This window comes from Scyliorhinus torazame, chromosome 10, assembly GCF_047496885.1.
Source record: "Scyliorhinus torazame isolate Kashiwa2021f chromosome 10, sScyTor2.1, whole genome shotgun sequence".
In the NCBI taxonomy this organism is placed as follows: domain Eukaryota; kingdom Metazoa; phylum Chordata; class Chondrichthyes; order Carcharhiniformes; family Scyliorhinidae; genus Scyliorhinus; species Scyliorhinus torazame.
In genome coordinates this window covers 200,095,339-200,122,841 of record NC_092716.1, presented here as the reverse complement: position 1 = coordinate 200,122,841, position 27,503 = coordinate 200,095,339, and the positions used below count along the sequence as shown (strand labels likewise).

The window sequence follows — 27,503 nt, the reverse complement described above, 5'->3', positions numbered from 1 at the left end:
ACTAACTAAAAGTGAACTGGGAAATTAGATTAAGGGATAGGTTAGTAGAGATGTGGTGGCAAATATTTAGAGAGTTATTTTAAAATACTGATCGAAGATACACTCCAGTGAGGACGACCGATTCTAGCGTAAGGACACGCCATAAATGGCTGAATAAGGGAGTTAAAGATAGTATCAATTTGAAAGAAAAAGCATATAATTCTGCAAAGAGTAGTAGCAGGTCAGAAGACTGGACCGAATATTAAAAACAGTAAAGATGGACTTAAATATATAATGAGGGTGAAATTATAGTGCGAGAGAAAGCTAATTAGAAATATGAAAACAGATAGTAAGAGTTTCTGCAGGTATTTAAAAAGGAAAAGAGTAACTAAGTGAGCATTAGTCCTCGAGAGAGAGTCTGGGGGCACAATAATGGAAAATATGGAAATGGTAGATGAATTGAACAGATATTTTGCATGTAGAAGACACAAATAATATCTCAGAAATAATTGTAAATCAAGAGGTGAAATTGGGGAGGGAGGGACGAAAAACAATTACTATCACAAGGGAACAGGTACTGAGAAAATTATTAAAACTCAAGACTGACAAGTCCCCAGATCTTGATGGACTTCATTCTAGAGTGACGAAACAGGATAGAAGGAATGTATGAAATGGAATGGAATGATGATTAATGGTGTGGAGAAACTGAAAGATACAGAGGTTTCAATCTATAATTCCTAAATATTTAAGTGCAGGTAGATGAGCCATAGAAATGGTCAATAATATTTTGGGTTTGTGAAATAAGGGCATACAAGAGCAAAAAGTTAATTATGGAGTCAAAATAGGTGATGGGGGACTGCAGCATTTTTTTTTCCATGGATAAGATGATTGGACAAGTGTGCAAAATGTAAATGGAAAATATTTTCATAGACCAGTTTTGTGTGACCCAAGAAAAGCCAATTTCACCCTGGCAGCCTTGGGCATCACATTGTAAAAATTTGATTTACACCCAACAACATCTCTATTTCCTGCCATGCCTCCTATACTTCCTACCTAAAAAGAAATGAGACAGAAGGAAAAGAACATAGAGAAAAGCATTGAATGCTGAGATGACCAGACACAGACAAAATTGGAAGAGACTAGCTGAAAAACAACATGAAGAGCTTTAGAGACAGTAAAAGGAGGCATCATACTCTGTAACTTACCATAAGTAATTCCATGAGTGATCCAATAGTTACCAATGGATCTAATAAAATAAGTATTATGACCCCTAGTTTCAAAGGTATTCGGCGGATTCTTTGAAAGTGTTAACAACTGGACTGAATTGGTGGACTTCTACGACAACTAAATTGATACCTAGAGCAATTCAATATCCATTAATGGGCTAGCGCCGGCGTCACGTGTAACATGATGAAAAATGGTGTCTGATTCGCCGGAGTCGGGATTGACACTCGAGAGGCTGAGGAGCTGCACCCGCATATTAGCACTTCACTCTCCACACACACACGCATCCAGCCAACAAGGTGGCAGCACGGGGAGTGGCAACTGGTTTGCAGGCAGTGAGCTGGAGCCTTTGCTAGACGCCGTGGATAAGAGGCGGGCCACCATATTCCCCGAGGTGGAAAGGAGGCTGCCAGCCCCGCCGTACACTGGGCCTGAGCGCAAGTGGCAGTCGGCGCCGTAGGCCCCACTGCCAGGACTGATCAGTAGTGCTGGAAAAAGCTGCACGACCTCCTCCGGGCTGCCAGATTGAGTCGGCAGAACCAGCCGCTGTCCCCAGCACCTGTAACCCCCCCCCTCCCGGAACATGACCAAACACCACCCACCGGCAGTGTGCTCACTCTCCACACTGCACCATATTCTAGCACCCATACCGGTTGCCATGGTTGGGTGCCCTTGCCACGAAGGCCACCAGCTTCCCACCCGCTCTGCTGCCTGGGTCCCATACTGTGAATTGTCTGTCTTCCCTCCAAACCCCGACCAAAGGTGGACTGTCGAACCTGCGGCCTCTTACTGGAAGAGCGGGCACTGAAACCTGGTCAATGGGTCCGGAGAGAGGGCAGTCGCCAAGGCAGAGGTCAGCATCGAGCAATCAAGTGAGACCCTGCTGCATTGCGGTTTCATGCCATTCATACCAGCCCCGATCCAATCATGCGTCATGTCTTGTGTCTTGCAGGATCACCTGGCGGGGAGGTGGGCTGTTCTGGTGTCCCACAACCCCAAGCCGATTCCAGCGACAGTAAGTCGATGGACAGCGAGGAGATCCCCCCCCACCCCCCCAAAACGGCAGCCTAGACACCCCAGAGCACCAGTCTGGGGATGACACTGAGTGAGCCTGGACAGATGTGGCACAGTCCCTGTGCTCCATGGCCGCGAGCATAGAGACATTGTCGAGAAGAGACTGGCCTCCCGGATTGGCAGCGCCAGGTGGCGCTGCCAATCCGGTGGCCCCAGGAGAACACTCAGTTGCATCCCCATCCCAAGGAGTAGCCCGGGGGCCATTGGGCACCCTTGGGGGAGGATGAGGTGCCGCAGGGGAGGTGCTGGAACACCACAGCGTCTAACACTGCCCCCCCCCCCCTCCTGCCCCTGCCGCATCCGATGGGCAGTACTCCAACACTTGGGATACCCGGGTGACAGCCATCCTAACATAGCCTTAGGGCCCGTAAAGCCAGCAAGGTAGATACCAGTTAAGGTGGCAGAGTACAGCACATATAGTAACGTTAGGGGCTAGGGCACACACCATTATCAAGATGTTCACATGTTCTTTGTAAAATGAACACCTGTGCAACCTGCCTCCGTTCTCTGTCAGCAGGGTGTGATGGATGGGCTGGGCTGGCTGCAGAGAGGGCTGTGTGTGAGCACGCGTGCGCGCGGCGGGGGTTGGGGGGGGGGGGGGGGGGGTGATGGGGGCACAACGATGGGCGGCCGGGGCCCCAATTCAGGCCCAGCATATCGCCCTGGTACCTCGCTCCACCACTTCCACTTGCTCATCCCCACCCCACTTGTTCGGTGGGACTGTGTGACGGAACTGCCAACTGGCATGCAGGAGCCGGCTCACCCAGGTGGATGGTGGAAAGTGCTAACTGTATGCACGAGTTAAACATTGTCAAACGACGCGGAGCACCAGAGCTCATCGCAGAGCGGGTTGTCATCATCCTCCATCCCATGAACCAGACCTGCTGTATCCTAGGGCCTGCACCATCCGGTAGGAATCACTAGAGGGGGCTGCAGGTGGGGGCGGAAGGGGCATGCCCTGTCATGCCCATCCTGCCCTCCTCTGCACTCTCCTCGTTGGACATGGCCTGCGTTCTTCCCCCTTCCTCCAGCACGTCACCCCTCTGCTGCGTGAGGTTGTGGAGGATGCAGCGGCCACCACAATGCGGGAGACCCTCCCGGCGCGATGCAGAAGGGCCTCTCTAGAGAGGTCCAAGCACCTGAAACACATCTTCGGGAGGCCGAAGCACCGCTCGATCATGCCCTGGTCATGGCAAGGATATCGTTGTAGAGTGTCTCCATGTCAGACTGTGGGCTCTGGATAGGCATCAGCCACGACTGCAGCGGATGACCCCTGTCACCCAAGAGCCAATCCCTCAGCTGACGTTGCGCCGCGAAGATGTCAGGAACCGTTGAGCCAGGATGAAGGTGATGTGCGCCCTGCCCAGGGATCGGGCGCAGACGTGCATGATGTGCAGCCCATGGTCACACTCTAGCTGCACGTTCATCAAGTGGAACCTGTTTTGGTTTGTGAAGACAGGCCTGTCATGGGCCGCTGCTCTTAGGGCAACATGGATCCTGTCGATCACTCCAGTACCTGGGGCATCTTGCCGATGGTGGCGAACTCTGCTGCATGGGCATCCTGTGGGCTCGGTCCATTTTGAATTTGACACATTGTGCTGATCGGGCATAGAGGGTCTCCGTGACACCGCAGATGCACCTGTGAACCGGTGAATACTGTGTCCAATTCTGGTCACCACACGACCAGAAGGACATTGAGAATTTGGAGAGAGTACAGAAAAGGTTTCCAGGATGCTGCCTGGTATGAGGGAAATTAGATATGAGGAGAGATTGATTAAACTGGGATTGTTCTCCCTAGAGAGACGGAGGATGAGGGGAGACCTGATAGAAGTTTATAAAATTATTAGGGGTATAGATAGGGTGAACAGTTGGAAGTGTTTTCCCAGGGCGGAATTGCAAATTACAAGGGGACAGATTCAAAGAATGAAGAACTAAAAACAAAGAAAAGTACAGCACAGGAACAGGCCCTTCAGCTCTCCAAGCCTGCGCCGACCATACTGCCCGTCGAAACTAAGATCTTCTACACTTCCAGGATCCGTATCCCTCTATTCCCATTCTATTTATGTATTTTTCAAGATGCCCCTGAAACGTCACTATCGTCCCTGCTTCCACCACCACCTCCGGCAGCGAGATCCAGGCACCCACTACCCTCTGTGTAAAAAAAACTTGCCTCGTATATCTCCTTAACCCTATTTGCTAATGACTTTTCGTGACCCCTTTTAGCCCTCCTGACTCCTTGCTTAAGTTCCTTCCTACTTTCCTTATATTCCACACAGGCTTTGTCTGTTCCCAGCCTTCTACCCCTGACAAATACCTCCTTTTTCTTTTTGACGAGGCCTACAATATCTCTCATTATCCAAGGTTCCTGAAATTTGCCGTATTTATCCTTTTTCCACACAGGAAACATGCCGGTCCTGAATTCCTTTCAACTGACATTTGAAAACCTCCCACATGTCAGATGTTGATTTACCCTCAAACATCTGCCCCCAATCTAGGTTCTTCAGTTCCTGCCTCATATTGTTATAATTAGCCTTCCCCCAATTTAGCACATTCACCCGAGGACCACTTATCCTTGTCCACCAGCACTTTAAAACTGACTGAATTGTGGTCACTGTTAACAAAATGCTTCCCTACTGAAACTTCTACCACCTGGCCGGGCTCATTCCCCAATACCAGGTCCAGTATAGCCCCTTCCCTAGTTGGACTATCTACATATTGTTTTAAGAAGCCCTCCTGGATGCTCCTTACAAACTTTGCCCCCTCCAAGCCCCTAGCACTAAGTGAGTCCCAGTCAGTGTTGGGGAAGTTAAAGTCTCCCATCACCACAACCCTGTTGCTTTTACTCCTTTGCAAAATCTGTCTACCTATCTGCTCCTCTATCCCGCTGGCTGTTGGTGGCCAGTAGTAAACCCCCAACATTGTGACTGCACCCTTCTTGTTCCTGATATCTACCCATAAAGCCTCGCTGCCCTCTGAGGTATCCTCCCGCAGTACAGCTGTGATATTCTCCCTAACCAGTAGCGCAACTCCTCCACCCCTTTTACATCCCCCTCTATCCCGCCTGAAACATCTAAATCCTGGAACGTTTAGCTGCCAATCCTGTCCTTCCCTCAACCAGGTCTCTGTAATAGCAACAACATCATAGTTCCAAGTACTAATCCAAGCTCCAAGTTCATCTGCCTTACCTGTTGTACTTCTTGCATTAAAACATATGCACTTCAGGCCACCAGTCCTGCTGTTTTCAGCAACATCTCTCTGTCTGCTCTTCCTCTGAGCATACTGGCCCTATTCCCTAGTTCTCCCTCAATGCTTTCACCTTCTGACCTATTGCTCCGGTACCCACCCCCCTGCCATACTAGTTTAAACCCTCCCGTGTGACACTAGCAAACCTCGCGGCCAGGATATTTATGCCTCTCCAGTTTAGATGCAACCCTTCCTTCTTGTATAGGTCACACCTGCCCCGGAAGAGCTCCCAGTGGTTCAGATAACAGAAACACCTCCTCCGACACCAACTGTTTAGCCGCGTGTTTAGCTGCTCTATCTTCCTATTTCTAGCCTCACTGGCACGTGGCATAGGGAGTAATCCTGAGATTACAACCCTAGAGGTCCTGTCTTTTAACTTTCTGCCTAGCTCCCTGCTGCAGGATCTCATCCCCCTTCCTGCCTATGTCGTTTCTACCAATATGTACAATGACCTCTGCCTTTCATAAGTGCATCCAATTGCTGCTCCAACCGAACCACACGGTCTGTGAGGGGCTGCCATTGGTTACACTTGCTGCAGATGTAGTCGAGTGGAACGCTAGAAGCGTCACAGATCTGCCACATCTCATAGCTGGAGCACTGCACCCCGCTGAGTGACATTTAAGCACTAATTAATTTGAAATAAACACTTGAATTATTGTTAGATTCAGTTACAATTAACTATATGGCCCTGACGCTAGATGATTTTAAAATTAAATGCTAAATACCAATATCTGCCCTCAGGTTTAGTTACTCCACTATCTAGTTAATCAATTAGATTTTTTTGCAATATTACTTTTTTTTTCAAATTTAACAGATTCCCAACCAGCCAATCAGGTCACAGCTTTACTGTGATGTCACTTAGTTTTACCCCCACCCACACAATTTGAAAAGGTAATAAAATCACTTAACTTCCCAGGATGCTCTCTGGTTCTCTCCCTGCAAATTAACAGTTACAAGCCAGAAGAAAGAGAACAAAAACGGTCGGGAAAAAGCACCTTCTCCCACTCTGCACCGAATTACCTCACTGCACCAAATTACCAAGTTCCAAATCCCACTGTGGATGTGTCTCACTCACTCAGGATGTGTCTCCTTCACCTGCGCAAAGCTTACTGAGTGTGCTTTCTGTCTGTCTTTTATACAGAACTCAGCTAACCAGGGTGACTCACACTACTTAAGCTTCAAACAGAAGAATACAATGTACATCCTTGTGCCACTAAGCAGTCTTCAGGTGACTGACAGATAACTGCCTCTCAGCAATTAGGGTGGGGACAGCTTCAGACACTAAGCTACACACTGCACTTTTAACTGAAAAACAGCAAAATTAGATTTACCACTTATCTTTCCTGATTACCTCACTGCACCAAATTACAAAGTTCCAATTCCCACTCTGGATGTGTCTCACTCACTCAGGATGTGTCTCCTTCACCTGCGCAAACCTTCATTGGAGATGTGTGGGGAAGTGCTTTATACATAGGGTGGTGGTGGCCTGGAATGCACGGCCAGGTGAGGTGGTTGAGGCAGTTATGTTCGTGACCTTTAAGGGGCGGCACGGTTGCACAGTGGTTAGCACAGTTGTTTCACAACTCCAGGGTCCTAGGTTCGATTCCCGACTTGGATCACTGTCTGTGCGGAGTCTGCGCGTTCTCCCCATGTCAGTGTGAGTTTCCTCCGGGTTCTCCGGTTTCCTTCCATGGTCCATAATGTGCAGGTTAGGGGGATTGGCCATGCTAAATTGCCCTTTGTATCCAAAAGGGTGGGGTGGGGTACTGGGTTACGGGAATAGGCTGGAGGTGTGGGCTTGGGTAAGGTGCTCTTTCCAAGGGCCGGTGCAGGCTTTGATGGGCTGAATGGCCTCCTTCTGCACTGTAAATTCTATGATTCTATGAGTTATCTGGATAGGCACATGAACAGACGGGGTATAGAAGGATACAGGTGGTTGGTCTAGATAGGACACGTGATCGGCGCAGGCTTGGAGGGCCTGTGCTGTATTCTTTGTGGATACGCAGAGTGACACCGGACATATTGGTTCCCCGCAAGCCCCCACCTCCAAACCACCAACGTCGCCCCCGCCCCCCCCCCCCCCCCCCCCCCCCCCCCCCCCCCCCCCCCCCCCCCCCCCCCCCGCCCCAACAACCGGAATGCACGTGCCAACAGGGCATCACCCAGCCCACACAAGAAAACGCCCACAGTAACCCATAAAGGAGGGTGCCAGGTGGGGGCTGCAGAGCGTATTGCTGGTATGGATAGTGCCAACCATGGTACCACTGCCGGCAGGGATGCATGCCAGGGCCAGAGGCCCCCGCGGTGTCAGACACCAACGGGGCCAGGGCTGCAGTGCAGGCCAGGACCACCGTGTAGTTTGGTGGACTTGGTTGGGCACAGGAGTATGCACCATGCTAACATGTCTATCTTTCAGCCCCTGCAGACAATGGACTTTGGAATCCATCTAGGAATGGTGGCCTTCATCCCAGCCGTTGCACTCCTGTGGAATGCTTGGAGGGTGTACGAACAGGAGCTGCTCGTGGGGAACACTGCAGCAGCAGAGCCTGCCGCAGAGGAACAGGAGCCGGCCGGTGAGGATGGAGAGCTGACCACCCAGGCCGAGGAGGAGGTGGGAAGGAGACACCATGTCATGTGTACCGGCAGCGACGTCATTCGAGGACCTGCCGGACCAGGCATGCCGTTGAAGACTCCAGCTGAGCATGGGGACAGTGCGACATATCTGCCGGATCATGGCACACCAGGAACCATGGGGATATGGGGGAGAACACCCGCTCCCAGTGGCCGTCAACCTGATGGTCGCCCTGTGAATGGATAATCCCGCCCATTATGTTTAGTTTGTTGGTCTGTTCAAAATCTAGAACGTTCTTCAAACTTGAAAAAAATATATTGAACCCTGATTGCGATCTGGACAAAAACAGTAGAAATCAACTCTGATGAGGGAATTATTTTATCGTGTTCATTTTCAACCAGGAATTAACGCTAATTATGGGCATGTTTGTGGAAAGCATGTGCAGCGTACATTTTAGGAATTAAAACCTCTTCCTCATTGGCTGTTGCTCAATTCCTTCAAGTCTTTTTTCACTTTCTTGCTAACTGTTGTCTTGTTGCTGCCAATGGTGTTGTTAGAAATGCAGGTTTTATTTTAGCCGCTCGGTGCATTTGTGAATATTGATCGGTCACAGTCTGGAACGCTACTGATGTATGATTAGGTTATCATGAGTAAATTCTGTGACATTAATGCCCTGACATGTTACATTATTATCCCGTGCTGTGCCACTGGTACACGATTTTGACACTTAATTGAGGTTAGCCTGTTTTCCCTTTTACTGTGTGCTTTTTAAATTTGCTTTCAACACCTTTTGATGCAATACATGGTTTTCAACAAACACATTTTAGTTACATCATACTAATGTCTTAGAATTGATGGTCAGAATGGCTACCCAGTTAAAATCAAAACTTGCTGTTGAGGATTGTTGGTGATGTGACTTGAATGTGTTTCCACATAGTAAATCGCTTATGAAATTATCGCATAAAAATATTTAAAGCATTTGATATTGAATGAGTTAAACCCTCTGACAAAATATAGAGTCAGAGGAATGTCAGATGAATATGTTAAACATATGCATCTATACATGTACTGCAACCCACCATATTTTCACTGGAAGTGGACACTTCTCCTGTTGTCTCAGTTGACCCAGAAATTCATCCCTCCTAGGCATTAATATTTACTATTGAAAATTTATGCAGTTTTATTAAGGTTTCTGCCTCTTACTAGTAAGTGCTATACTTCGGTATGATTTCAATTTCAAATCAATCCAAAAGTAAACATAACTGGGGCTGGGTATTCATCCTTCGGTAGCGGAGTTCCGGAAGCAGCAGAGAATCCAACATCGGGCAAAAGACGGGATCAGCACCCACCAATGCTCCGGTCTGCCACGGGTGGTGGCATCGAGGCTCGTGTCCTGTGTCATCGGAGATTAAAATTGAACCATTTAGACCCATTTGCATCTGATTAAGGGGCTGAGCACCATATTCTCTGAGCCGGGATTCGTGTGAACGAGAATTGGTGTGAGTATTTACAAGCGTGACCCTGATGCGGTGGGCCAAAGGGGTAACTCTTTAAGGGAGTTGCCCACAAAATCCATCGGAGGTCTTTTCTCTTGTTTGCCCCTGATATTCTTGAAGTATTTCTGCAGTGACTTGACAGTATTATATTCTTTCTTTCAGGTTTCTGGCGATCATTTCTGTGAAGGAGAACTAACATGTTAGGAAGATACTTTGGCAAGGTGCTGGGATTTGCAGGCTTTACTATTCAATATGGCTGTATTGCCCACTGTGCCTTTGAATACTTAGGCGAAATCGTCATGGTATGCTTTTTTGGCTTTTTTTACAAAAAATTGTTGTATTCATTAATATTCTGGCCATTACGGTGGCACAATGGTTAGCACTGCAGACTCACGGCGTCGACATCCCAGGTTCGATCCCGGCTCTGGGTCACTGTCAGTGTGGAGTTTGCACATTCTCCCCGTGTTTGCATGGCTTTCGCCCCCACAACACAAAGATGTGCAAGGTAGGTGGGTTGAACATGCTAAATTGACCTTTGATTGGAAAAAATTAATTGGGTACTCTAAAATAAAAAAAATTAAAATAAAAAAAATATTATGGCCGTGATTTTGCAAGTCCGTTAGCCATGGGTGCAAATCCTGTAATGGCCCAAAAATATTGTGAGAGGCCAAAAACAGGATTTGGGCCTGCGAGATTTCGGAACACAACCTTCCCAGGTCCCCCCTGATGACGTGATCTGGATCACGCCCAGGAAGGGCGAGAACCTGATTTGAATGAGTTTTAATATAATTAACGAGTTCAAAGTTAAATCTTCAGACCTCATTGAATCTCCCCACCCACCAGTGTGATGTCACCTGGGCGCGAATTACTACTGGTGTTTAAAAATGGGAACCAGCCCCGGGTGTGGAGACCTGGACAAACGATATGGCAGGGTTTATAAAGTTAGAACGGATTAAGTTTGTGTTAAGGGGTTCGGCTCAGGGGTTCACCAGGCGGTGGCAACCGTTCGTCGACTACCTCACAGAAAGATAGAGGGAATGGAAAAGAATTAGACAAGAGCAGCAACCGGGGGGGGGGGGGGGGGGGGGGTGGGGGGAGGAATCGGACGGACTCTCAGGGATGTTATTGTATATGTATAGGTATTTGGTATATGTAATTGTATATTGGATTGTTGGATTGCATTTTTGGAGAGTATTTATTTTGGACAAGGAAGTTGCCATTTAGTTTTGTTTTTTGTTTTTGTTTATATATTACTTATTTATTTGTTTAAAACTGGCCACGGTTATTTATATTGCTTTATTGTTGTGTAAAAGAAACACTACGTATTGTTATGTTTAGCCAAAAAACTTGAATAAAATATATTTATTAAAAAAAAATGGGAACCAGGTGCCACGACGTCAGAGGGAGGAAGAGCACCCATCTCTACCATGTACAAGGGTGTATTAGACACAGTACTTGTAAATTCCCACTGGCGAGCTCCAGAGGGTGGTTCAAAGGTGTTGGGGGATAGGGTTATGTACATGAAGCCAGCAGGCAGTGTATTTTTTAAAGTTTCTAGAGCACTGTTACAGTCTGCAGATGGTATTGTCAGGAAATGAAAATGAGTGCTCAGTTATTCAACTGTTAGTGGTATGGAGTGTCTGTGACTGTGAGGGTCATGAGGTGGTGAGATGAGGAGGAAGTGTGTGATGAGATTGAAGGAGGCCAGCCTAAGGGATTGGCTGGATGAGACTCTGAACGAGACGGACTGGCTGTCCACATTCTCAAGTCAAGTATATGGGTGAAAACTTGTGTTTCAAGAATAAAACTTTGGATGCAGGGGATCGAGGGGGACTGTGTAAGCATCATTGCCGGACCTAGTGCCTGCCATGAAGGATGCATTAGCCTTCAAAGTATATGTAATAACCCCATGAGACCCACGGGGAATGACCCAATTGATCTCCCTGTAGGGCTCATGGAATAAGAACTCCACAGCTGGAGGGGTGGAGGTCTAGTGCTTAAAAGCTAGCCCAGATTGGGACTTGCATGATCGGTAGTCCTGACTGGGGCTTGTGTGCTAAATGCCGTGTTTTGGCCTTTACTTTTGTTTGCTAAATAAACCCTTCTTTAGGTAACTTCCTCAAGACTCCTGAAGATTTTATCCTGGCGACGAGGAAAAATTGCGGTTGCGATTCTGGATGTCTGGACCACGCTTGAATTCCTCAGCAGAAGAGCAAGATCAAAGCAAGTTTAAATGCCACTTTTTGGGAGACTTGAGGCTTTCGATACAGGCGGAGGAGATTGGGCCCAGTATGCCAAACGGATGTGGTATTTTGTTCAGTTGAATTCAATTATAGGAGATGACCGACAAAAGATAATACTTCCGACTCTGCGGAGCCCCAGCTTCGTATGATCAAAAGCCTTACCTACCCAGGGGCCCCAGATTCAAAGACCTTTGAGCTGGTAGAAATTGTTGCAGACCATTACGACCCCCAACCGTCGGTGTTAGTGCAGAGGTACAGGTTCAACATGGCCGGGCAAACCCCGGGGGAGTCGGTCATGGAATTCCTGATGTGCCTACACAAGCTGGCCGAGCATTGCTACTATGGGCCATGCCTTCCAGAGATGTTGTGAGACTGCCTCGTGTGTGGCATAAACAACATGACAATCCAGTGTTATTGGCAAGATCTTCTTTGGACTTGAAAAGGGCCATAGAATTTGTCATGTGAGAGTACCTTTAAGAAATGGGTGTTTATATTAATGGGTATGTCTATACATATCTGTAGTGAGAGTACCTTTAAGAAATGGCTGTTTATTACTGCATTGTTGTCAGAGAGTGGGTGGAGATGGGCTGTCTGTCAGCCTTTAATTTTCATTTTAGGCTGTTTGCTACAGGGTGTGTTTTAGTTTCGTTTTCAGAGCTGGATAGCTGCAGTCACAGCCAGAAGGTGCACTAGAGTCTCTCTCTGTAATCTAAAGACTGTAAATTGATCCTGGTGCTTTAAAACTAATGACAGTAATGACTTTAACCTGATGTGCTTCTGGTAAAAGGTGTTTTAAGTCTTATGGATGTTAAAAGGAAAGCTTAAAGGATTACTTAGTGTTGTATTCTTTGGGGGTTGTATTTCAATTAATGGTTGCTCAGATGGTCACTGTATGTTTTAAAAAGGTTAACTTGAGTTCATAGAATAAACATTGTTTTGCTTTAAAAAATACTTTTCCATTTCTGCTGTACCACACCTGTAGAGTGGACCGTGTGCTCCCCATACCACAATCTATTAAAGGTTGTGGGTCAGGTGAACATGATACACTTTGGGGTTCTCTAAACCCTGGCCCATGACAAATTGGGGGCTCGTCCGGATAAAAGTCTATCTATTGGATTGGCTTAGTGAACTTAAAGACAAGTGAGGGTGAGCATATTGTGGGTGCTTTTCAGGTGTGGTATTTTAGTTCAGGTAGGGAGTGTGTTGTGGACAATGGCTCTTTCAGAGGCTCTGAAGTTTTTGGGGATGGAGACGGTCACACGCAGTACCTTACGGACAGAGACTAAAAGCAGACTTAGATTTGGCAAAAACATTGCAGTTAACATTACCTGACAAAATGCGAAAAGATGAGGTAATTATGGCGGTGGTTAAGCATTTAAAGTTGCCTGAGATACAGTTTGACTCATTGGAAATGGCAAAAATTCAGTTACACCTTAAACAAATGGAACATGAGAAATAATTAAAGCAGCTTGAATGCGAAAGAGGGAGAGAGGAAAAAGAAAGAGAGAGGTAAGAAAGGAAAACAGAAAGAATAGCCCTCGCAGAACAAAAAGAAAGAGAAAGGGAGATACAGATCAGGGAAAAAGATAAAGAGAGAGAGAGTTTGAACTTCAGAAAATGGCCATGAAACATGACGGTCAGTTAAAATTGGCAGATGTAAAGGGAAATGTACAGTTGGTGGATAGTGGTGAGGGTAGTGAGAAAGAGCGTCAAAGTCGAAGGCTTGGTGGGGATCTATTTAAATATGTCCACGCATTGCCAAGGTTTGATGAGAAGGAGGTAGAAGCCCTTTTTTGTTTCATTTGAGAAGGTAGCTAAACAAATGAAATGGCCACAGGACATGTGGGTATTACTGATTCAAACAAAGCTGATAGGTAGGGCTTGTGAAGTGTTTGCATCACTACCGGAGGAGGTATCTGGGACGTATGAGGAGGTGAAAAAATCCATCTTAGGTGCATATGAACTAGTCTACAGACAGAGGTTAGAAATTTAAGGAAAGAATTTGGTCAAACATTCATGGAGTTTGAAAGGCTCGAACAGAGTAATTTTGATAGGTGGATAAGGGCTTTGAAAATAGACCAAATGTATGAAGCTCTCGGAAAAATTATACTTTTGGAGGAGTTTAAAAGTTCAATTGCTGATGTAGTGAGAACTCGTGTGGAAGAGCAGAGGGTTAAAACTGCGATATTAGCAGCATAAATGGCAGATGATTATGAATTAGTTCCGACATCAGTTAGTTCCGAAAGCTTGGTTTCCGACATCAGTTTCAGCCTGTGAGGGATAGAAACTGGGGACATGAGAAATACTCAAGTGGTAGAGGCAAAGGTGATCTGATGGGAGATAATAATGAGAGTGTACCTCAGATTAAAAAAGAAATCCAGGAGGGTGGAAGAGACATGAAAAGTTTCAAATGTTTTCACTGTAATAAACTAGGCCATGTAAAGTCACAGTGTTGGTGGTTGAAGAAAAGCACTGGTTAGGCTGATGTGGTAAAACAGGATAAGACAGTAGGGTTTGTTAAAGTGGTAAAGGAAAACCCAAGTGAAGCGAAGGAGGTGCAAAAGATTGTACAGCCTGATCAAGAGGTGATTGAGGACTTCCGGTTGCGGCTGTGCCTGTGTAGGTCGCATGTTCGGCAGCTCCCACCAAGAAGGGACTTTTGGGTCCTTCTGAGGAGCCCCAGCGGCAGTTGGACGACGATTCCTGGTGTGGGAAGGCAGCAGTTAAGGTTCCCCCAGCATTGTATGGAGTGGACCAGGAGTGGAGCGATTTTTAAAAAAAGTGGTTTTGGAGCAGAGAGGAGAGCGGGTGCGGAAAAGTAAGATGGCGGCAGGTGGAGAACAGGCAGCGTGGGCAGGTCACGGGAGCAGCAGGAGTTCCTGAAAAGCTGCTTTGTGGAGCTGAAAGCAGAAATGCTGGCCCCAATGAAGGCGTCGATAGAAAAGCTGGTGGAGACCCAGAAGGCCCAAGGGGCGGCGATCCGCGAGGTGCAGCAGAAAGCCTCTGAAATCGAGGACGAGATTCTGGGCCTGGCGGTGAAAGTGGAGGTGCACGAGGCGCTGCACAAGAAGTGGCAGGAAAAGTTTGAGGACCTAGAGAATAGGTCGAGGAGGAAGAATCTCCGGATTCTGGGTCTCCCTGAAAGGGTGGTGGGGTCTGACGTTGGGGCATATGTAGCCACAATGCTGAACACGTTAATGGGCGCGGGAGCCTTCCCGCGGCCCTTGGAGTTGGATGAGGCTCACAGAGTCTTGGCAAGGAGGCCTAAAGCCAATGAGCCACCAAGGGCTGTAGTGGTGAGGTTTCACCGCTTCATGAACAGGGAGTGCGTCCTGAGATGGGCGAGGAAGGAGCAGAGCAGCAGGTGGGAGAATACGGAGATCCATATTTATCAAGACTGGAGCGCAGCGCTGGCTAAGAGGGCTGGATTCAACCGGGCCAAGGCGGTGCTCCACCGAAAGGGGGTGAAGTTCGGGCTGTTGCAGCCAGCGCGATTGTGGGTCACGAGTCAAGACCACCACCATTATTTTGATACGCTGGATGAGGTGTGGACCTTTATACAAAACGAGAAGTTGGACTCGAACTGAGGGTTTAATGCGGGGTTGGGTTTGTTTTTTCGTTGTGTGGGAAAGCTGGGGAGTGGGAAGGGGTGAGTGAATGTGATATGTGGGTTTTGTGGGTTTGTGGGCATCGGTACTGTTTTGCAGGGGCCGGTCCCCGTGTGCGAAGGGGGGAGGGGGGGCAGGAGGCCGTGGGGAGCTGGGGTGAGGTTGTAGGAGAAAGGAGCTGCGCCATTGGGGGTGGGGCCGGCCCAGGTGGAAAATGCAGGCGTTTTCCGGTGCTGAAGAACGGGGGCGGGGCCTAAGGGGAGGGGCGGTGCTGGAGAGGTGCTCACATCGGCGTGAAGGGGGAGATGGGATGGGGATTCCACACGGGGGGGTCGTTGGCAAAGGCTGGAGCGGCCGGGGTCAGCAGAAGTCAGCTGACTTACGGGAGTGCAATGGGGGGAGCAAGGGGGCTAGGCGGTGGTCCAGCTGCTGGTCGGGGGGGGGGGGGGGGGGGGTGGCGGGAACTGGGTTGCTGCTGTACTGACCGAAGGGGAGCTGGAGATTAAAGGGAGAGTCGGGGCCGTGTTCGCCGCCTGGGGGACTGGAGTGTGCGGGAGGCGCGGGCACATGGCTGGCCTAAGAAAGGGGATGGCTAGTCGCCCGGGGAGGGGGGGGCGAGTAGCCCCCTGATCCAGTTGATGACATGGAATGTAAGGGGCCTGAATGGGCCGGTCAAGAGGGCCCGGGTGTTCACGCACTTAAAGGGACTGAAGGCAGACGTTGTTATGCTTCAGGAGACGCACTTGAAGGTGGCAGATCAGATCAGGCTGAGAAAGGGGTGGGTAGGGCAGGTCTCTCATTCAGGGCTGGATGCGAAGAACCGAGGGGTTGCAATACTTGTGGGGAAGCGGGTGTCGTTCGAGGCGCTGAATATTGTGGCGGATAATGGGGGTCGATACGCGATGGTGAGTGGTAGGTTGCAGGGGACCCGGGTGGTACTGGTGAATGTGTATGCCCTGAATTGGGACAATGAAAATGAAATGATAATTGCTTATTGTCACAAGTAGGCTTCAAATGAAGTTACTTTGAAAAGCCCCTAGTCGCTACATTCCGGCGCCTGTTCGGGGAGGCTGGTACGGGAATTGAACCGTGCTGCTGGCCTGCCTTGGTCTGCTTTAAAAGCCAGCTATTTAGCCCAGTGTGCTAAACCAGTCCCGATGCAGGGTTTATGAAGCGCATGTTGAGTCAGATCCCGGATCTGGAAGCAGGGAGCTAGATAATGGGGGGGGGGGACTTTAATACGGTACTGGACCCAGCATTGGACCGATCCAGGTCCAGGACGGGTAAGAGGCCGGCTGCGGCCAAGGTGCTAAGGGGGTTTATGGACCAGATGGGGGGAGTGGATCCGTGGACGTTTGCCAGGCCGGTGGCCAGAGAGTTCTCTTTTTTTCTCTCATGTACATAAGACCTATTCATGGATAGACTTCTTTGTGATGAGAAGGGCACTGACCCCAAGAGTGGAGGGAACGGAATATTCGGCTATAGTGATTTTGGACCACGCCCCGCACTGAGTGGAGTTGGAGTTGGGGGAGGAGAGGGACCAGCGCCAGCTGTGGCTCCTTGGTGTGGGACTGTTGGCGGATGAGGAGGTTTGTGGGCGGGTACGGGAGTGCATTCAGAGATACATAGAGGCCAATGATAATGGGGAGGTGCAGCTGGGCGTGGTTTGGGAGGCTCTGAAGGCGGTGGTTAGGGGAGAGCTAATTTCAATTAGGGCTCACAGGGAGAAGAGAGAGAGGATGGAGAGGGAGAGATTGGTGGGGGAGATAGCAAGGGTGGACAGGAGCTATGCAGAGGCCACCGAAGAGGGGCTGCTGAGGGAGCGATGGGACCTTCAAATGGAATTTGATTTATTGACCACGGGGAAAGCAGAGGCTCAGTGGAGAAAAATGCAGGGGGCAGGATATGAGTATGGGGAGAAGGCGAGTCAGATGCTGGCGCATCAGCTACGCAAGAGGGAGGCGCCGAGGGAGATTGGAGGAATCCTGGATAGGGGGGGAATACGATGTGGCGTACGGTTAAAATAAATGAGGTATTTAGGGATTTCTATGGCGACCTGTGCAAGTCAGAGCCCCCGGAGGGGAGAGAGGGAATGCGGCGGTTCTTAGATCAACTGAGGTTTCCGAGGGTGGAGGAAGAGCAGGTGGCTGGCCTGGGGGCCCCGATGGGCTGGAGGAGCTGGTTAACGGATTAGGGAGCATGCAGGCGGTCAAGGCCCCGGGACCGGATGGGTTCCCGGTTGAGTTTTATAGGAAGTATGTGGATCTGTTGGGCCCGTTGCTGGTGAGAACCTTCAATGAGGCGAGGGAGGAAGAGACTCTGCCCCCGACAATGTCTCGGGCGCTGATCTCGCTGATTCTCAAGCGGGACAAGGAACCACTGCAGTGTGGTTCATATAGGCCAATCTCGCTCCTTAATGTAGATGCCAAGTTGCTGGCGAAGGTCCTCGCTTTGAGGATTGTGTCCCGGGAGTGATACATGAGGACCAGACTGGGTTCGTGAAGGGCAGGCAGTTAAATGCGAATATGCGGAGTCTCCTGAACGTGATTATGATGCCCTCGGTGGGGGGGGGGGGGGAGCGGAGGTGGCGGCGGCTATGGACGCGGAGAAGGCCTTTGATTGGGTGGAGTGGGAGTACCTATGGGAAGTGCTTAGCAGGTTTGGGTTCGGGGAAGGGTTCATAGAGTGGGTCAGGTTGTTGTACAGGGCCCCGGTGGCGAGCGTGTCTACGAACCGGCGGAGATCGGAATATTTCAGATTGTACCGGGGGACGAGACACGGGTGTCCCCTGTCCCCTTTGCTGTTCGCGCTGGCAATTGAGCTGCTGGCCATGGCATTAAGGGAGTCTAGGAACTGGAGTGGGTTGGTCCATGGAGGGGAGGAACACCGGGTGTCGTTGTATGCTGATGTCCTGTTGTTATATATTGCAGATCCAGTGGAGGTTATGCGGATCCTTGGGGAGTTTGGGGACTTCTCGGGCTACAAGCTCAACGTGGGGAAGAGTGAGCTCTTTGTAGTGCATGCGGGGGGCCAGGAAAGGGGGCTAGAGGAGCTGCCATTGAAGACGGCGGAGAGGAACTTTTGATACCTGGGTATCCAGGTAGCTAGAAGCAGGGGGGCCCTGCATAAGCTTAATTTGACACGGTTGGTGGACCAGATGGAGGAAGACTTCAGGAGATGGGATGTGTTGCCACTTTCCCTGGCGAGTATGGTGCAGTCGGTCAAGATGACGGTCCTCCCAAAGTTCTTGTTCGTGTTCCATTGCCTGCCCATCCTAATCCCCAAGGCTTTTTTCAAGCGGGTAAGCAGAAGTATTATGGGGTTTGTATGGGCGAGCAAGACCCCGAGGGTGATGAGGGTGTTTCTGGAGCACAGTCGGGACAGGGGTGGGCTGGTGCTGCCGAATCTGTGTGGTTATTATTGGGCAGCTAATGTGGCGATGATCCGCAAATGGGTAATGGAGGGAGAGGGGGCAGCGTGGAAGAGGCTGGAGACGGCGTCTTGCGAGGGTACTAGCTTAAGGGCGCTGGTGACGGCGCCGCTACCACTGACGCGGTACACCACGAGCCCGGTGGTGGCGGCGACATTGAAGATCTGGGGGCAGTGGAGGCGACATAGGGGTGAGGTGGGGGCCTCAATTTGGTCCCCGATACGGGATAATCTTAGATTTGTGCCGGGCAGGATGGATGGGGGTTCCTAAGTTGGCATCGGGCAGGAATTAAAAGGATGGGGGACTTATTCATAGATGGGACTTTTGCTAGCCTGGGGGCGCTGGAGGAGAAATTTGGGTTGCCTCCCGGAAGAGCTTTTAGATATATGCAAGTGAGGGCGTTTGTGAGATGGCAGGTGAGGGAATTTCCGCTACTTCCAGCACAAAGGATTCAGGATAGGGTGATTTTGGGTGTATGGGTTGGAGAAGGCAATCTCCAACCCAGAAGGCAATCTCGGCGATTTATCAGGAGCTGCAGGAAGCGGAGGAGGCCTCGGTGCAGGAGTTGAAGGGCAAGCGGGAGGAGGAGCTCGGGGAGGAGCTGGATGAGGGTCTTTGGGCTGATAACCAGGGCAGGGTCAATTCTTCCTCCTCTTGCGCCAGGCTCAGTCTAATACAGTTCAAAGTAGTACATAGGGAGCATATGACAGGGGCGAGGATGAGTAGGTTTTTTGGGATGGAGGACTGATGTGTGAGATGTTCGGGGAGCACAGCAAATCACGCCCATATGTTCTGGACGTGCCCAGCGCTGGAGGGTTTCTGGAGGGGATTTGCGAAGGCTATGTCCAATGTTGTGAACATCCGGGTCAAGCCGAGCTGGGGGATAGCTCTATTTGGGGTATCGGACGATCCGGAAGTGCTGGAGCCGAAAGAGGCCCGAGTTCTGGCCTTTACGCCCCTGGTAGCCGGCGGAGGATCCTATTAATGTGGAGAGATGCGAAGCCCCCGACCGTGAAAGCTTGGGTCAATGACATGGCAGGGTTCATTAAGTTGGAGAGGATAAAGTTTGCCTTGCGAGGGCCTGTGCAGGGGTTCTCCAGGCGGTGGCAACCGTTCCTAGACTTTCTCGCGGAACGCTAGGTGGAAGTCGAAACAGTAGCAAACCGGGTAGGGGATTTGGTTTATGTTTTGCTTAAAAGGGGGCGTTTCCCTCACTTTTGTATTTATCTGTTAAATGGGGTTAATGTATCTTTGTTTGATTTCCCATGTACAATTTTGTGTTTCTTTCTTTCTGGAGTGTTTGGTTGAAAATTTTGAATGAACATATATTTTTAAAAAAGAGGTGATTGATAAGAAGGTGCCAGATCTCTTTAAAGAATTTCCTTGTGTGGGTAAAGTTTACTCATATGTATCAGGAGGAGCAGGTAAAGAAGTCACAATTTTAAGAGATGCGGGAGCTAGTCAATCTTTAATGGTAAGAGATGAGGAGTTATGTAGTCTGGGAAGAATATTGCCAGAAAAGGTGTTAATATGTGGAATTCAGGGTGAGAGGAGTAGTGTTCAATTATATAAGGCAAGGTTGGAAAATCCAGTGAAGAGTGGTGAAGTGGTAGTAGGAGTAACAGAGAAACTACCTTGTCCAGGAATACAGTTTATCTTGGGTAATGATACAGCTGGATCCAGGTGGGAGTGATGCCTACTGTGGTTGATAAGCCAGTGGAAAATCAGACAACAAGTGTTGGAAGGACGAATATCCTGGGATTTTTCCGGATTGTGTAGTGACAAGGTCGCAAAGTCACAGGTTAAAACAAGAGGAGAAATCAAAGAGTGAAGATGACGTTGAAGTGCAATTATCAGAAACTATTTTTGATCAGATGGTTGAAAAAGAACAAGAACAGGTGGCGGATGAGGCGGATGTTTTTAGTTCAGGAAAATTGGCGGAGTTACAACAAAAAGATATAGAAATAAAACAGATGTATCAGAAAGCATACACGGAAGAGGAATCTGAGTGTTACTACTGTAAAAGTAATGTCTTGATGAGAAAATGGAGACCTTTACATATGCAGGCGGATGAAAGTGGGCAGAAGTTCATCACGTAGTATTGCCGGTAGGGTATAGAAAGGAGGTGTAGCGAGTTGCACACGAAGTACCAGTGGGAGGCCATTTGGGAATAACGAAAACTCAAGCTAAAATCCTGAAACATTTCTATTGGCCTGGACTACATAAAGATGTAGTTAGATTTTGTCAATCATGTCACACATGTCAAGTGATAGGGAAACCTCAAGCAGTGATAAAACCAGCGCCCTTAAATAACCATTCCAGCATTTGAGGAACCTTTTACAAGGGTCCTAATTGATTGCGTAGGACTGCTTCCTGCAACGAAAAGTGGGAATCAATATCTTTTGACTATAATGGATGTGTCTCCTAGGTTTCCAGAAGCCATTCCAGTACGTAATATTACAGCTAAAAAGATTGTGGAGGAGTTACTTAAATTCTTTACTTGATATGGACAACCCACAGAAATACAATCGGATCAAGGATCGAATTTTACCTCGAGGTTATTCAAAGAAGTTATGGATAGCTTAGGAATAAAACAATTTAAATCAACTCCGTACCATCCAGAATCACAGGGAGCGGTAGAAAGGTGGCATCAGACATTAAAGACAATGTTGAGGGCTTATTGTCAAGATTATCCAGAGGATTGGGATAAAGGAATTCCATTCGTACTGTTTGCAATTAGGGATGCACCTAATGAGTCAACCAAATTTAGTCCTTTTGAACTACGTTTTGGTCATGAGGTAAGAGGACCACTTAAATTGATTAAGGAAAAATCGGTGAGTGAGAAATCAGAACTTGCGTCATTGAATTACGTGTCAAATTTTAGGGAATGATTAAATAGGGCAGGTGAATTGACTAGACAACATTTAAAGGTTGCACAAAATGTGCTGAAACGGATAGCGGACAAGAAATCCAAAGTTTGTAGTTTTGCCTGTGGAGATAAAGTTTTAGTATTGTTACCAGAGGTAGGTGAACCTTTAAAAGCTAGGTTTTGTGGACCTTATCAGATTGAAAGGAAATTAAGTGGGTGAATTATGTGGTAAAAACGCCGGAAAGAAGGAAAACCCACCGAGTGTGTCATGTGAATATGCTTAAAAGGTACTTTGTAAGGGAAGGAGAGAAAAAGGAGGAGGTTTTAATGATTCTAACTCAAAGTGACGAATCAAATCCAGATGAATGTGAATTTGACATACCTCAAATTAAATTGGAAAACGAGGATGTTCTTAAAAATTGGAATAATTTGTTGAGTTACCTTCCAGAGGAAAACGAACTGACCTGAAAGAGTTATTGATATCACGTGGGCAAGTTTGTAAAGATAAATTGGGAAGTACTAAAATGGCTATACATGATGTAGATGTGGGAAATGCTGTTCCAATCAAACAACATTCATACAGACTTAACCCTTTAAAATTGGCACATGTTAACAAAGAGATTGAGAGTATGCTTAAAAATGGCATAATTGAAGTGGGTTGCATCCAATGGAGCTCACGCATAGTGATGGTACCAAAACCGGACGGTTTAATGCAGTTACAAGAACAGACTCTTATCCTATCCCACGTTTGGAGGATTGCATTGAGAAAATGGGACAATCAGCTTTTATTCCAAATTGGATTTACTTAAAGGTTACTGGCAGGTACCTTCATCCGAAAGGGCGAAGGAGATTTCAGCTTTTGTGACGCCAGATGGTATATACCAATTCAAAGTTATGCCATTTGGCATGAAAAACGCCCCAGCCACATTTCAACGGTTAACTAACAAAAGTTGTTTCAGGATTATCTAATTGTGCGGTATACATCAACGATCTGGTAATTTTCAGCCAGACATGGAAAGAATATTTAAAACATCTGATGGAGTTATTTGATCGACTTCTGGAGGCTGGTTTGGTGATAAACCTAGCCAAAAGTGAATTTGGAAAAGCCCAAGTCACTTTCCTTTGCCATACAATCGGACAGGGTTTAATGTTCACACGGGACGTCAAACCAACAGTTATTGAGGAGTTTCCAATACCCTCAAGACGAAGGGAAATAATGCGATTTTGTGGCATGAGTGGATTTGATTGAGCATTTATGCAAAGCTTTTGTCGTGTGATTGCTCCACTGATGGACTTGCTGAAGAAACGTCAAAAATTTCAGTGGACAGCGGACTTTCAACAGGCTGCCTGAAAGCTGTGATAACCAATGGTCCTGGGTGGGGAATTACAAGGGACTCTGTGATTAGATTGAACTATAGTATCTGACTTTAAAGAGAAATGCCGAGGCTTGGAGAAATGGACAGATCGTGCAGAGACCTTCTTGTTCAAAGAGACTGTCAATCGAGAAGGATTTCAGTTGGAGGAAGAAAAACAAAACAAAAAAGGACTATATTATTATACCTGTTTCCGTGTGTTGTTTTTTGAAACAAAAAACTATATTTACTGTGTGCATTTCTTAAAGGATAGTGAAAAGTTGAAAAATGAAACCATCTTGGGAGGTGTCATGTGAGAGTACCTTTAAGAAATGGGTGTTTGTAAATGGGTATGTATATAAATATTTGTAGTGAGAGTACCTTTAAGAAATGGGTGTTTATTACTGCAATGATGTCAGAGAGTGGGTGGAGACGGGCTGTCTGTCAGCTTTTTACTTTTGTTTTAGGCTGTTTGCTGCAGGATGTGTTTTAGTTTCGTTTTCATAGCTGCAGTCACAGCCAGAAGGTGCATTAGAATCTCTCTCTGTAATCTAAAGACTGAATCGATCCTGGTGCTTTAAAACTAATAACAGTAGTGACTTTAACCTGATGTGCTTATGGTAAAAGGTGTTTTAAGTCTTATGGATGTTAAAAGGAAAGCTTAAAGGATTACTTAGTGTTGTATTCTTTGGGGGTTGTATTTCAATTAATGGTTGCTAAGATGTTCACTATGTTTTAAAACGGTTAACTTGAGTTCATAGAATAAACATTGTTTTACTTTAAAAAATACTTTTCCATTTCTGCTGTACCCCACCTGTAGAGTGGGCCGTGTGCTCCCCATACCACAATCTATTAAAGGTTGTGGGTCAGATGAACTCCATGATAAACTTTGGGGTTCTCTGAACCCTGGCCCATAACAAATTATTCCTCTCGTGTGAATACATGGAAAAAGGAGTCCAAGAACTCCAGGGATCCATGGATATGGAGATAAATAGCATTGGCCGCTTCCCCCATTCTGGCGAATAACGTCCTCCCAAGAGCAGAGCCTTTGGGACCCAGTCGCTACTCGAGCATCATCATCATCAGACCCATTGACCAAGAGCCACTGCAGCCCAAAGAGACATGTCTCCTGAGGTCCAGTAGGAAGTCTTCCAACAGTGCTGCAACATGGTCGCAGGAATCATGGGGGCTGGGAACATTAGAGCTGTCACCTAGCATGTCGCTCTTGTCAGGTGACACATCTACCTAGAGCCAGGTAGCACAACCTGATGAGGATGATTGCATGCAACAAAATTGCACTACGGCACCAAAAGTAGCCCCCATCCAGGTAAACGGTCACCTACTAGAGATGGAAATAGATACGGGGCTGCTGTCTCTATTATTAGACAGCAAACGTACCAGAAAGTCTGTATGGGGATCCAACACCTGGGCCTCAGGGACACTAAGGCACGGTTGGCGACATATACCAGAGAGCCATGAACCATCATTGGAACAACAATGACTCCGGTTACACACGGGCATCAATTTGATTGCCGGTCATGATTGAGGTTCAGGGGCCTGAACCCAGTCTGTTGGGCTGTGACTGGTTACAGAGACTCCGCCTAGACTGGCAGCGGATTTTTAAAATAGGTACAGGCAGGTTGTATGAGGTCCGGGAAAAATACCCGTGGGTTTTCCAAGGTGGTTTGGAGAAGATAAGGAAAGTCGTGGCCAAATTGTCCATGGACCCAGAAGACCAACCCAACCGGGTAGATAAGGACTGGTAGAAGAGAAGGTTTGCGCTATCGAGTGGGTCCCAACACCAGAGAATACCACGGAATGAAATTTTATTCCAAATCTGGTGACCATACCAGCGCCATTACATGCTCTCTTAAAGAAACATCAGAAATAGGCATGGAAAAAGCCACAAGAGGAGGTATTTGCCAAAGTAAAACAATAACAATTGTCCTCTAAGCTGCTAACACATAGCGACCCTTCTAAACCACTCATAATCACATGCGATCTCTCTCCATATGGCATCGGGGCAGATGGAAGACGGGACAGAGAGGCCAATAGCCTGTGCATCGAGAACCTTGTGCATGTATGCTCCGATTGAAAAGGAAGGACTGGCCATGATCTTTGCGGTCAAGAAGTTCCAACAGCATATCAAACTGTTCCTCGCCCTCTTCCAGAAGACAAGGTGATGCCACCGATGGCGTCAGTCACGATCCAGCGATCGCTGGGAGAGTCGGGAGGGTTAACAGGACCCTGATGTCCATCATGGGGCTGTCAGACATGTGCCGCAGGAGTCTCCGCCTCAACAGACATTCTAGCCAACTTGGAGCCAAGTGGAGGAACAGGGCACCCATTCCTGTGGCCGTGAAGGTGACATCTGCCCTAAATTTCTATGCCACGGGATCGAATCAGGGCTGAACAGGTAACCTGTATGGCATTTGCAGGCCACCCGGTCTGTGATTGAGTGCTGCATCAAGCTCCTTAAGATGCACTTCCACTGCCTTGTTAGGTCCGGTGAGACCTTGCAGTACAGTCCCCAGAGGGTCTCGCACATCATAGTGGTCTGCTCTCCTGGTTGGAAGGCTCCGGGAGTGGCTCCTCCCCTCTGAGTGCTTGTGGGCCCCTGGGTTACTCCATGGGACTGAGGGGTAGCTGGATTGAGCTCCAGAAATCTCAGCATCATCTGGCGCTGCCGGTCCTGGAGGCCCACCATTGTCAGCACTATGGTGTTGAGCCCCTTAGCCATGGTGCTGAGGGACTGAGTCATGCTTTGGAGTTCTCCTGTTATGTGCCTGACATCTTAATAATAACAATAATCTTTATTGTCACAAGTAGGCTTACATTAACACTGCAATGAAGTTACTGTGAAAATCCTCTAGTCGCCACACTCCGGCACCTGTTCGGGTACACAGACGGAGAATTCAGAATGTCCAAATTACCTAACAGCACGTCTTTCAGGACTTGTGGGAGGAAACCGGAGCACCCGGATGAAACCCACGCAGACACTGGGCGAACGTGCAGACTACGCACAGACAGTGACCCAAGTCAGGAATCGAACCTGGGACCCGAGGGCTGTGAAGACATAGTGTTAACCACTATGCTACCGTGCTGCCCAATTACCTACTTGATGGCGCCTACATTTTGCCCCAAGCCTTCCAATGAGACACCACGCTTGTAGTGTTGGCCCGGGTGCCATGCAATGCCGGCAACATCTCCTGCAACTTAATGTTTTGGGGCTCCTCCATTCGGCCTTGCATAGAACATAGAACATTACAGCGCAGTACAGGCCCTTCGGCCCTCTATGTTGGCCGACCTGTGAAACCACTCTAAAGCCCATCTACACTATTCCCTTATCGTCCATATGTCTATCCAATGACCATTTGAATGCCCTTCGTGTTGGCGAGTCCACGACTGTTGCAGGCAGGGCATTCCACGCCCTTACTACTCTCTGAGTAAAGAACCTACCTCTGACATCTGTTCCATATCTATCACCCCTCAATTTTAAGCTAGGTCCCCTCGTGCTAGACATCACCATCCGAGGAAAAAGGCTCTCACTGTCCACCCTATCTAACCCTCTGATCATCTTGTATGCCTCAATTAAGTCACCTCTTAACCTTCTTCTCTCCAACGAAAACAGCCTCCAGTCCCTCAGCCTTCCCTCATAAGATCTCCCCTCCATACCAGGCAACATTCTGGTAAATCTCCTCTGCACCCTTTCCAATGCTTCCACATCCTTCCTATAATGCGGCGACCAGAATTGCACGCAATACTCCAAATGCGGCCGCACCAGAGTTTTGTACAGCTGCAACATGACCTCATGGCTCCAAAACTCAATCCCTCTACCAACAAAAGCTAACACACCTTACGCCTTCTTAACAACCCTCTCAACCTGGGTGGCAACTTTTAGGGATCTATGTACATGGACCGGTACCGAGATCTCTCTGCTCATCCACACTACCAAGAATCTTACCATTAGCCAAGTACTCTGTCTTCCTGTTATTCCTTCCAAAATGAATCACCTGACACTTTTCTGCATTAAACTACATTTGCCACCTCTCAGCCCAGCTCTGCAGCTTATCTATGTCCCTCTGTAACTTGTAACGTCCTTCCGCACTGTCCACAACTCCACCGACATCTGCAAATTTACTCATCCATCCTTCTACGCCCTCCTCCAGGTCATTTATAAAAATGACAAACAGCAGTGGCCCCAAAACAGATCCTTGTGGTACACCACTAGTAACTGGACTCCAGTCTGAACATTTCCCATCAACCACCACCCTTTGTCTTCTTCCAGCTAGCCAATTTCTGATCCAAACTGCTAAATCACCCTGAATCCCATGGCTCTGTATTTTCTGCAATAGCCTACTGTAGGGAACCTGATCAAGCGCTTTACTGAAATCCATATACACCACATCAACT

General features: G+C 48.0%; 1 protein-coding gene across 2 annotated transcripts in view; it reads left to right on the top strand.

Annotated features, from left to right (window-relative positions):
* Positions 1-27,503, top strand: part of immp1l (inner mitochondrial membrane peptidase subunit 1) — a 227,115-nt gene that overhangs the window by 83,282 nt on the left and 116,330 nt on the right. For both annotated transcript variants that reach the window (XM_072466246.1, XM_072466247.1), the window contains one exon: positions 9,751-9,890. In XM_072466246.1, the coding sequence (XP_072322347.1) occupies positions 9,786-9,890 (105 nt within the window). In that variant the 5' untranslated portion in view covers positions 9,751-9,785. The remainder of the gene's footprint in view (positions 1-9,750; positions 9,891-27,503) is intronic.